The sequence below is a fragment of the Bombus flavifrons genome, chromosome 9, assembly GCF_040668555.2.
Source record: "Bombus flavifrons isolate JBK064 chromosome 9, iyBomFlav1_principal, whole genome shotgun sequence".
NCBI lineage: Eukaryota > Metazoa > Arthropoda > Insecta > Hymenoptera > Apidae > Bombus > Bombus flavifrons.
The window spans coordinates 5,727,392-5,740,337 of record NC_138450.1 but is presented as its reverse complement, the minus strand read 5'-3'; the positions used below and the strand labels follow the sequence as shown (position 1 = coordinate 5,740,337).

The 12,946-nt window shown below is 30.9% G+C and overlaps 1 protein-coding gene across 11 annotated transcripts in view; it reads right to left on the bottom strand.

Moving 5' to 3' along the window:
• The window catches only part of CASK (peripheral plasma membrane protein CASK), a 265,172-nt gene that overhangs the window by 34,856 nt on the left and 217,370 nt on the right, over positions 1-12,946 (bottom strand). For 6 of the 11 annotated variants that reach the window (XM_069119953.1, XM_069119955.1, XM_069119956.1 and 3 more), the window contains 3 exons: positions 3,380-3,571; positions 2,527-2,691; positions 875-949 (listed from right to left, as the gene is read on the bottom strand). In XM_069119953.1, coding sequence (XP_068976054.1) covers positions 875-949; positions 2,527-2,691; positions 3,380-3,571 — 432 coding nt within the window. The remainder of the gene's footprint in view (positions 1-874; positions 950-2,526; positions 2,692-3,379; positions 3,572-12,946) is intronic. The other 5 variants (XM_069119954.1, XM_069119958.1, XM_069119960.1 and 2 more) reach the window with 1 other exon arrangement.

The following is a 12,946-nucleotide window of genomic DNA, read 5'->3' as shown; positions in this document are numbered from 1 at the left end:
GAAAATCTTTCAACAAATATATAAAGACTGGAGGATCCATTCATGTGTTTTACCCAAAAAGAACTAATTCTATGTACTATTACGGTATTCATTAGTACATTCATAAAAATCATAATTTTGTTTCACAGTAATTAAAGTTTATTAAATTTGATGGTTCATATTTCGATTAATATCATTTTGAATAAAGTTAAACGTTAGATTTCAGAATTTTGCGATATTTCAAAAACATAATTTAACGTGAAAGAGCTAATACACGAAAGCCCAAGGAACATAGCAACAATATTCACATAAGAAACAGCAACATGAACGACAGAACTAGACTAACAATCCTTCACTCACCATCAAAAAATCTAAGAATACAAATTCAACGAATATCAATTTCACTGCCAATATATTAATTACCTATTAATATCTTAAATATCGTTATTTAACCTACTTACGCGTTATAAGAAAATACTTTGATATTTTCCAAGCGATTGTAATCGAAAGCCAGATTGATCGTTAGAGAAGATCAATTGAACGAAATCGAACTGAAAACTATTTCTAGTTGAACTGGCGCTAATAAAACTATAAGAATATGCCGCATCAACTTATCGAAGACTCTTCATGTTTAGGATTTTCGTGACCTGAGAGCCGATAATGGGTTGAGCCGTCGTTTAGGCGTGCTATCGGTTGACGAGGAACCGCTTTTGTTTTTAGAAGACTTAGATTTATTTTTCTCTTTGCTATTGGTGGTCGAGGAGGTTTTCACTGATTTGCCGGATTTGCTCGCGGCAGTGGCCGAGCCGGTACTCGTGGACACTGCCGCGGCCACGGGTTTATTTACTGTACTTGGGCTCTGGGATTGGTTTTGGATTTGGGTTTTAGGGCTTACTTGTACCTCACAGGGGGGTGGTGCGCTCCTATAAGACGGCACGATTTTGAAGGTCACCGAACCTCGTGCTTCTCGCTGCAACAGAAAGCGGAATTGTTAAAGTAATAATTTCGTGGATAGGTCGTTTATGTTATAGCGCATTTAGACACACCGTACACGTGTTTAAGTACGTCACATAATTGAAGTAGGTTGTATCCGTGGTTTATCGAAAACTCTAAAAGAATGCATTGTGTAAAAAAATGCTTCTTTTTATAGATTCAGTTCTTCACAAAATTTGTACAAATATTCTTTTGATAGCTTATTTCTTGTTTAAATTAAATGGTATAGAGAATACTGCGATACATAAACATCATCTTCAGAATTTTTATGTATACCGTTCTATATAAATCACAGGGAATTCCGTATACGTTTCGGTTTATTATTGCATTCATTGTCAGGTCTTCGAAACTGACGATAAATCTGACGTGCATATCAAAATGATGGAAGATTTTATTGGTCATATAAGAGATCGAAAATCAAAAGACATTTCATGGATATCGGTCAGATTGTATAACTCGCTGTATGTGTTTTGTTGTCGACTCATCAATATTGTCTCGCAATTGTCTCTTCCTTTTCGATGACAACTATTATGGTAGTATATTTCCATCGTCGTTAAAAAGAAATATTAATCCATTATAGTTGTAATAGCTTTTGATCTATAGTATTTAAAGTCCATGTTAATCACACATTTTCCTTATTTTTAATATTTTACTTGCGTATACTATTTTTTATATCTTGCTGATAATTTATACCTGTTTGATAGTAAAAAATGTTCTCGTCGTTGATATTACAATGGAAATCGCTATTGGAAAAATAGCATTAGCTGTTCGGAAATGTGGCAGAGCCATTCAATACTAGAGAAGGAAATGATGTTAAAAATCCCACTAATTTATGACGGCCATTGACATTCGAACGTCACACGTTGTGCGATGTATGAATATTAGGTCGTAAAGCATCTACTAATTGAACATTGGAGAGACGTTGATCTATAAAAGTGCATGTACATTGGTTTTTCAAGTCTTTCGTACAAGTACTATTTTGTTTTTTGATATCAATCTATCTTGATGAACATTTTGCGTGTTAATAAATTAGAGTAAAGTGTTTTGAAGAGAATTGGACTTTTCAACATTTTATTATTGTGAATTTTATTATTATTTATTATTATGAGCTGTTGTAGACAGCCGATGAATTAAAAATGTTATTTCTTTAAAATGACGAATATAAATAATATGTTGGAATAATATATTGAAATCATAAGATAAAAGGAATATTAATGTTTGAACATTTACTATCATAAAATGTATACCTGCAATTACGAAAATAATACGTAAGTTGATTTTTTAAAATAAAACGATAGATTTCATTACACAATTTCATTTTTATCGTGTGATTCGTTTTGTTAGATATTTGTCGAAACACAAGATATAGCCTATTTCGGTTATGCGACTCAGTCTGCGCAGAATTACTTAAACAAAATTAAAGAATTTTCAAATGTGTGATGTGTGTGAAATTAAATAAAACATAATTTATATAGATTTAATACTAATTTTAATTTTAATTTTAATTTTATGAATTCATCGATGTTTGTGATTTATAGTTCGTATTGTACTCACGAGTATCTTTTGCAAGGCATTGACAGATTGATTAGCCACCGGTATTCCATTAATTTCTCTGATCTCATCACCCACATGAAGAGTTGCTTGTCTGTGTATCATACCACCGTGCATAATTCTTGCTACCACGCATTTCCCATCTTCGTTCATTTTTAGAGTAATTCCCTGCAAGCAAAATAAATAACGGTGCGTTTTCATCGTGCTTTTTTTATATATCAATGTACATATATTCTAGTCATGAAAGACTAGCAAAGCATAAAGTACATGAATATCAATGTAATCTTTTAATGGGAAAAGTAACAAGGTTCTTGAATGAAAGGGTCAAATTCAAAATATTAAGCCATGCATAATTTCATATTACATCTCAAAAGAATTTGATTGACGAAAAAGATGAATTAAATAAAATTGGAAAAAATATTCATTAAATGATGTCCCTATCTCCATCATATTGAACAAAAGAAATTGCAGAAAAATACAGCTCGGGAAGCATTAAAAAATTTGATAAAATTTCCATTATACTAGAATTATTAAAATATTCAAAATTTACTCGCGTGATGAAATTTATTTAATAAAATTAACGTATAGTAACTCTGCATGATATGTGGTAGTTAAAATAATATTCTATCTAGATTCCAGTTGTTATAATTATATTCATAAAAATATAAATTTTGAAGATTCAGTGATCTATTTATTACACGTGTTGCATCTATGAATTATTCGCTCATAATGCTCTTTCATAATTTCATGTCAAAAGCTTCTCATTAAAAGAAAGGCAAAATTTATGAAATGAGCTAATAAGTTAAATGTATAGTATAGTATAATAGTATATTATCGTATTATATCATTATCTTACCATCGGTTCATCGGTGTTCTTCTGGAATTGGACCAGCCTGACGCGTGTTACATTCTCGAGGTCCAAATCACCATTTTGACCCTCGAGATCATCACCTCCGTTTAGATAGGGAAGAAGAGGCGGCGGTGTAACTCTGGTCGCTTCTTCGCCATAAACTTCATGTCCCGCTACGTCATGTGCTTGCAAAAGCGCCTGAAACAGAAGATCAAACGAGGGGAAATTAAACACCAGTCAAATATCGGTTGCTATAGAACTGAGCGAAATAAAACAACTGGTAGTCACGCTATTTTGGTATCATAGACGCAATATTGCGTAGCCCCTGAATAGACGGCTGTCCGTAAATACACAAATACCTTTGTTTTTCGAGTTCACAAAATTTCGGGATATTGCAGTCTACCGTTAGGCTTTTTTCGCCTATGCGAAGCAAATAAGGGTGAGGAGTTTGTTTTATTGATCGTGAGTGATCGTTGGTACTTGAAAGGGAATAATAAAAAAAGGTTTCGTACTTTAGTACATGGAATTTAAATATTATATAGCTCGAAATTCAAAATTTCATAAAAAGTCGAGTTGATCAGTTTAACGTTTAAGTAACTCATATTCTAAAAGAAAAATTAGGTTGCTGCAGATGAATTGTCTTTTGTTCAAATAAAATTTTAGCAACATAATTTAATTTCATTTGTTATTTAATTTTATCAGAACCAATTTTGATCGTAACATTCCTAAAAAAAGAAAACAAAAATTTGTTGTAAATACAAAGACAGCCGATAAAATTTTTGTATAACAAACCACCAGATTCGTTAAAGCGGTTGAATACGAAGTAGTTGTAATATTGTAAGCAACTCTGAATTCGTTAAAAATAAATTTCGCAGAGGTTGCGGTTTCGCATTTAATGGTACAAAGTTGAAACTGCGCTGACTGAATAATTGAAATACGAAAATAGTTGTACAACGTACGGCCGAAACATTGCAGTTTATGCAACAATTGCTTTTACATACTTTGCGGGCTGTACGTTGGAAACATATCCAATTTTTTACACGGAGAACATTCGTTAAATTCATAACGAGGAATTGTTTGAATCGTAATTTACACAATATGCCGTATAAAGCGTTCACGAACACGTAATTTATGATATTTCACGTTACCAAACACGATTATTATTCGTAAATAATCTAATGTTGAAATATTGTGATTAAGCTGAAAATTAACCGCTTCGTTGTCTTCCTTTGTCGGTATTTTAAATTGAATAAAATGAAAATTTTGCGATTTTATCAAATATTAAAGTTCTGTAATTATGTTATTTTTGTCCAAGAATATACTTAAATTATGACAATAACATTGGTTATAAATATTCTTACACAATCAAATATAGACAAAAGGATTTTTGGTTAATCATATATCGATAAACTTGTAAATTTTATGCTAAGATATATCAATTTTTGATATTTAGCGTACACTATGAATTTTAAATTACATGCATTTCTTTTATATATAATTGCATTTGTTGATGTATAATTAGTAATATATATTTTCTTTGTCTTATAAGGTATCAAATATAGATTAAACTATTTTGGAAGAAAATATAATAACTGTCCTATTACTTTTGAGCGAGATTCTACATGTATATATGTATATATGACATTTAGATACATATTTCAAACTGGTAGTTCTAGTGTTAAATCTCCTCTGACACAACTCGTTCAGAACGATGGAACGATAAACCTTCTAACATAAAATCCTCTATACGGCATTCCTCTCAAAGACGTATGAGCATCGAGAACCTCTCGAAAAATAGTGAGACGAAAGCGAGTAGGAAATGTCGTTGACTCTTCCGTGATCGATTCCCAACGTCTCGACATCGACACGTTCAATGGTCCTCCGAACCTTTTTCAAGCTATGTAATGAGAGAAGAGCCACGTCGGACGGTTTGAAAAGCGGAAGAAAAAAGACCAAGAGGCAAACGTGGAGACAGCTTGTTTCGCGACGTACGATACGGCATGTCGTGTGAAATGCTACCGTTTTCAGAGTGCCGGTACAATTCGTTGGATAGGTGCCAGTATCTGTGAAGGGCTGTTTCGTTCAATGTCGAAATAGCCGCGTTCGAATTCATGCGTTAATGTCCGGAGCTAGGGAAAATTTTGTCGAACATATGTATAGTAGCTTGTATTAAGTAAAAAGGTATTCGAATACTTATAAAAGTGAACAAATACACATTACGTCTGTTACACGAAATATTTTACAATTTCATGACCACTTTTATGAGATCAGATTATCATCATTGTATTGGAAAAGTTTAAAGGAAATCTAAAAATTTATATCGGAGGTACACGATATTTAGTGAAAGTATATATTTTGCAGAGATCACAAAAGTATTTAAACAGTCAATTACCCGTCACATCAATAAGCCTTAAGCTACGTCTATACTGACAGACAATTGGCCAGGTGCCGGGAACATTGTCTGTTAGTATAGACTTAGCTTGAATATTTAGTGCAATCCTGTTTAACAGTTATTATATGTTAAAGATTGCTATCAATATTGTATACTAATTTTGTACTACATACAGGCTAGGCTGTCTAGACTGCTCACTATACGTAGACAATAAATATCTTATAATGTTCCATATACATATTTAGATTGGTTTTAAATTTAACTAATATGGTTGCGGTATATATGCGTTGAAATACTTTTGCAAGCAACTACATAAAGCAAATTCACACGCGTGAAAGAGAAGAGGAACGGAAGCCAACAGTGGACAAGGCGATTGGCGAGAACAGAGGAAATACGAGTGTACGAAATTCATTCGCGTCTGGAACCGGTTTGCTTGAAATCGAGCCAAAATCGTCGCATGACTCGCATTGATAGCCGTACCACGTTTCTATTTCCCGTGTGCCGGGAACATCCGTCTAATCTATATGTAAATCCTCCTTGCTTGCACGCGTGTTTACGCGTATGTAACGCGCGAAAATGTGAAGATATCGCTACAATTTTAACCATAATTTTCGAAAGCGCCGGATTCGCCACATGTCGGATAGGAAATAGGCGAGACTAGTGGAATTTACGCGCTTATCGAAAATTTTATTCACAAACTGATACGATTGTTTGTGTTTCTGTGGATATATCACGAGATATTATTGAGTATCGGGAGAATAATGGAAGTTCAAATATTTCCACAATTTATAATAATTCATTGTAAATTATTGAAATAGAAGGATAACACGTTCATTTTTGATAATTTATATATATGTTTGCTAATTTCGATGTTTAAAATGCGACGATTTGTAATTGTAAGTCATTTATTTTAGTAGAACATTCTGTTTGTCTTTTTACTGCTGCAATTTCATCTTTGTAGAGATTCGGATTACTATCTAGAAGTAAAAATCGAAACGTTGATCATTAACCATTTTTACAGCTATTGTTCTTTTATGATTATTTCACTGATTATAAATCACTTGTATCGAGAATAGGATATTTTATTAGCTTTTCCATTGGTGAGACTCTTTTCAATTTTTGTGTGTGTGCAAATTACGAACATTAGATTAGTTTACAGATTAACAGAGTCTGAAGTATATATATTTAAATGTGACGTTGGAATGAAGAAAAGCAAAGAAAAAACGATGAAATGTTTCATTCGTTTGACATGTCCTTCCACTCAGGCTCTGTCGACAAACGAAACGAACAAAGCCTCTCATCAGGAACTTTAAAAAACTGCGTAACTATAATCAATCATGTGATCATGGACTGACATAAATAACAAACTGGTTCAGTGAATAAATCTTGTTTTAAAATAATTTCTTCCAAAAATAATTTTTTCAGCATACATATTCTCAGGAGAACCATTTTCGTAGCTGCAGTGCCAATCATTCAGAACGAAATTTCCCAAGATACCACGTAAAAAACTTCAAGCTCTGTTATATTACTTCATACGTATTTTTGTTTCATGAATAACCCTTGTTCAGGATTTGTTTCTGATTATTGAAATGTTTATACTGTTTATCGAGATGTTTATTCGTCGTTCGTTTATTTGTTATTAAAAGTAGGAAATTTCATGTCGTCAATTTTGATAGTATTCCCAATGACGTTAACGTCGTTAATTACGTTATCCCATCGGGCATTCATTAATTAGAGACTGCTCGCTCGTCAGGGAAACACGTCTGTTCTGAAGGAATTTTTCTAGTTTGATAACCGAACGAAAGCAGAGAAACAATGAACAGCAATTTCATTTAATTACGTTGAAAAATAAATCTTCAGCAATTCTTTTGCTAAATTAGAAAAAAATCTCTTTCCGTTTCTGAAATAAATTTCATTTTCTTAACTCCTCCATTATAGTAATTTGTTCCCTGAATTAAACAGAATACGAAGCACAAAATAAATACAGGCGAAGGATTGAAAGTTCTAGAAACGCAAGATATTTCAGGGAATAATAAATATTTATACGTTTCAAAGGGTATGAAATTTGTTTAGTGAAAGAGTTGCGAAAAATTTAATCGTACTTGGAAGCAACATGTTTACATATCGAGAAAAACTAATAATTCTTGCGCAGTTGTATAATATAGTATATAAACGAGTTATTATTTATATAGCCTTTATGATCTTTAATTAGGAATTTTATTTACGGTAGGTATTTATTTTACAGCTATGAAAATTTGCAATAAATTGTATCTGAATTATACTATACTGCTGCGATTTAACGATTTTATCATCAGCAGTAACAAGATTTATTTTCATTTCGACAAATGCATCAGTAAGATAATATTTTTAAGACAGAAAGGAAACAAAAGAAATACTATTCTACGATTTCAAAATTTTTCGTGCAATACAAAAACTGTATGAAAAATTTTTATTTCAAATCATTTTACTTTATTTTATTTTAAAGAATTTATACGTATATAATAATTCGCGGTTACTATAAATGTTGAATTGCACGATAATGTAAATTAATTGAATTATGATTGTTTCTTTGACAATTTTAATGACATTGCGGCACTTTAGATACGGAAGATTAATTTTAAGACATGGTGACATTGCTTATGCAATTTCTTTAGAAGTCGAGTTTACGAAAACTCCAACGCTAGTCTGCTGTAGTTGAACGAGAATATTCAAAACGAAACGTAGTTGGAGTCATTGCTAGAGAAGTATGTCAACGGGTTTCCCAAAATTTAAAGGCTTACTCAGTAAATACCATAATAATATTTTTCGTTCAATTCATAGTGATAAATTCATATAGAATGTTCGTAAAGAAATTAAATTCAATGAGCATGCAGTATTTTTAATAAAGTTTATTCTCCGTTTTAATATCTTATGTGACATACATAACGCATTGAAACTTTCAGGTCATAGGAATATAAAACATATTGTGAAAGGAACAGAATATATAATATTAAAGAATGAATAAAATATGTTAACAAATAATAGGAAATACAATATTATAAATACATATATTTTCTCTATTAAATTTTTAAAAAGTATTTTTTCAAAAGAATTACGTAATCTTGAAAGTATTTAACATTTGCAATGTCAAATTTACTCTATAAAATAAAATATATAAAATACTAAGCATTTCGATAGCTTAAAACAGAAGTGCAGAAATGGCACAATAGTGCAACTTCTATTATGGTAACCAAACTAAAATTAAATTAGGTTATGAAAATATACTGTAATTACTTAAGAAGATAAATAAAATAAATCAGTTGGTCTAAAACAGATTTGAAATAAGTGAGTAATCTCTGTCGCGGTTTTCGAAGTAAACCTAGGTAGCATTAAAGGTATAAATTATCTTAATTCCAGTGAACGTTAAAAGGTATTACGACCAGCTGAACCTCAACCGTTTGTGACCACATTTGCACGTCGATGAGCCAGTTAGCGGTTTCGAGGGTAGAATAATATTGCTCCATGCAAATTTTGGCGCGGTATATCAAGTGTGTTAGTATCCTGTAATCGAAAACTAACGCATCCTACCGACAATTCTGCCTACTGGATCCTTGGATTAGCTGTTGTCTCTGTTTTATTGTAATTTAATGATTAAGTCTTTTAGTGTTCATTTCAATGAACATAATCCATTAGAAAGAAAAAAAAATACAAAAAAGATAGTAGACAAAAGATCAAGTTAGAAAATACTCAGAAACAAGTTGGAAAGATGATACATATTTAATTACTTTTAAAAAGATTATATAATTATTTTTACTTGCAGTTTTTATAATCAATTATTATCTATAAATTTGTGAAAATACTTTATATGTATGGCTCTAAATAAAGATCTATTTGTCTTAACTTCTTTACGTCATTGTATCATATATGTATAAACGATAAAAACAATATAATTTCATGGTAAATAAGAGAATAATTTTCCAAAGCAGGCGATTACTTTGCTGTTTGTATTTTGAAAAACCCATTGTGTGGAAAATCTCATCCGTATTTTAAAAAACTCATTGCGCACAAATCAGCAAAATGAGAAAGGGAGCAATGCCTTTCATGAAGGAAAACCATGAAAAATGAACAGCAATATTGGCCAAGGTGCCATGCAATATCGTTGTAGGGCAATTTCGAGGTGGGAACTATGTGATGGGATGATGTCATTTTATGCGTAAAAATGGCACTTGTATTCTTCGAAACGAATGAATATATGTCTTACCTAAATCCACTGATTTCTCTTGACTTATTTCTTTATCATTTAATTGTGTTCTATATGTTTTATATGTATATACACGTGTATTTGATACATAATAAACTTAAACTTTATTGAAATTAGATAAAATATAAGAAACTGTACATAAAATATGGAATAACAAATAATTGCTTAGTTGTAAACAATTAATTATTAGTTTTATATTTTATGTAGTTTAATTAAACTCCTCGTTTCACTTTAAAAGAACATTTGATTTTAATAAAAATATACAATTTTGGTTACAATAATTGATTATACATAGCATTGTATTTGTTCGCACACGTTCACTTCAATTCTGTCATTGACCAAAACTATATACGAAAATATATGTGGTATATATGGTAACTATATATGGTAAAGTAAATTTTGTATTACATAACAATGATCACAGACAGAATTATCGAGTAATTGGAACTAAATATCGGAATATAAAGAATATGCGATGAATTAAATGTTCAATAATATTGATGTATTATTACATAATATCATTCGAGAAATGGATACTATACTCAATTTCTGTACCAGAACGTTTCATAATCGTAAAAAATAAAACAAATGTACTTAAAGACAAACATACTGTATAATATAAAAACACGTAATGTGAATAGAGATGCCTAAAAAGCTTGTGAAATTCTCATATAATTTGTATGCCCGATAAAAAGGGGATGCAGCGGCTGCTTGAGAAATAGATACGTGAAAACGAAAAAAAATCTAGAAGAATTTCTGCCCCGAGCTAAAGCTCCGCTCAAAGAGGCCGGGAGTAAGAAGTGGTAAAAGGAATGGTGCCTTTGGATGTGTCAGGGATGGCGGAAGAACCAATGTACACGTGCTATGGCTGGCGAATGTCTGTATGTGACACAGTTACACGGCCAAACTATGAATGAAGCAGGAGCTGCAGATAGAGATAGCAGTTACAAAGAATGACCAAAATTTTTCAACCAAACTGTGTCAGTACGCTCTATAAGTAGAATCAGAAAAATATTGCAACAAATTGTTGTGAAAAAAGGGAAACGGACTAATATACATAACGGTCAATTTATATAATATTCGCCATGGCATTTGATATGTTTTGATATGCCACGTGAATTTATATAATTCGCCAATTTTGATAAAAAAAAAGGACTGTGTCTATACTAATAACTACAAATATGATACTGATATTAGTGTGGAGAAAAAGTTCCAATTTCAACATAGTACATTTTTATTTTTCAATCTAGGAAAGATAAGTGAAATGATCATGAAAGTCGCATGACACGAGAAATGTATATAAATAAAAAATAAATAAAAATGTATAACAAAACTATAAAGTTCTCGCTTAATCGTCATCATACATGCCCTCCGACCCAACCTTTACTATTTCTGTAGTCAGACACGAGGTTGATAAGAAACCTTAATAATAAGTTCAGTAGCAAGTCTCCAGGATTCAGACGAAACACATACCTTCTTTCTTCCTTTTTCCCTTTCCTTTCCTTTCTTTTCCCTTCCTTTCTATCTCAACATGACGGTCAAATATACTATGAACTTTATCACTCTATGACCTAGTACATTTACGTTTTATATAACGGTGACCACTCTTCTTTAATTTAATTGCAGAATCGATATTTCAAAGCAAATTTTATGCAAAGATTTACTTCTGCATTTCCAAGGTATTTTTATCGCAGAAAATCAGGTTTTTTATAATTAGAATTCACTCATTTTTTTAAATCTATCATTTATTTCATTCGAGAAAAGAAATTACTAACATTCATATAAGATTCGTGAACTGGTACACAAGTGCATATATAAAATTTCACTTTTAATATTAGATAAAATGAACATAATTTCGTTGATACATTATCGTAAAACGAAAAAAAGGCATATTATTATATACCTATTGTCTTCGAAAATAGATAATATATATTATAGTCGCATAATATCATCGATGAAATGGGCTTGACGATAATTTTCTCGTTAATTATTTTCTCACGCTTGATTCCTTTTATTCAAAATCATTCGTTACAGTGCAGATAATCAATATCATCGCTTAATTATTTAGTCATTTTATATAATAAGATAACAAAGTTATGTAAATAACAAATTAGTGATATTGATCCATATGTATAGCAAACTTTATTCAGTCTTAATTATAGATCAATATTTGTGGGTATGTAGGTACATAAATCTAGAACTGAAAATGTACTTAATAAGATATTCACGTTATTTGTCAGTTTGTAATAAACAGAAAAGAATATTTAAATATTTGCTCTTTATATGAAACTTGTATTGAGTTAAATCCAAATTTAAATCCGTTTTTTTTAAAGTTTTTTTTAAGAAAGAGAAAAAAGTATAAATAATTTCGTAATTTAGAAAATAAAAATACATTTTAAATTTCAATTGTATTACAAAAACTTATCTTGATCTATTGCAATTCAAAAAATAGGACCTAAATAATCCATACTCCATAATCGTTTTGACAATTGAAAATTAAGAATATTCTTTATATAAATCATAAAGTATTATTATACAACTTCAGTGATTTTAACAATCGTAAAATATTAAATCATGCCGTAGTAATTATCGTAGTTTCTATTTTTAGAAAAGGATTTTTACATTAAAATTTAAATAAAATATCATTCTCTTTTGGTAAATAAATTTAAAAATAAACAGATTTCATTGATATGAGAATATAGAATCATTTCTACATTATTTATTATAATTAGACATCTATCTATCATTTCATTAATTCCGTAGACAACTACGTTTCCCAACTTTTTACTCAATTTTGTCGCTCGCAGGACGTCAGAGAACAGTCAACTCAATAAAACATTCGTACTCCAGGCATGAAAGATCATCCGCTGCAGAAGTCGGAATTAATGTATGCACAAATTAGCTCGGAGTCATTACATAACACGACCCGCTTTACATAATC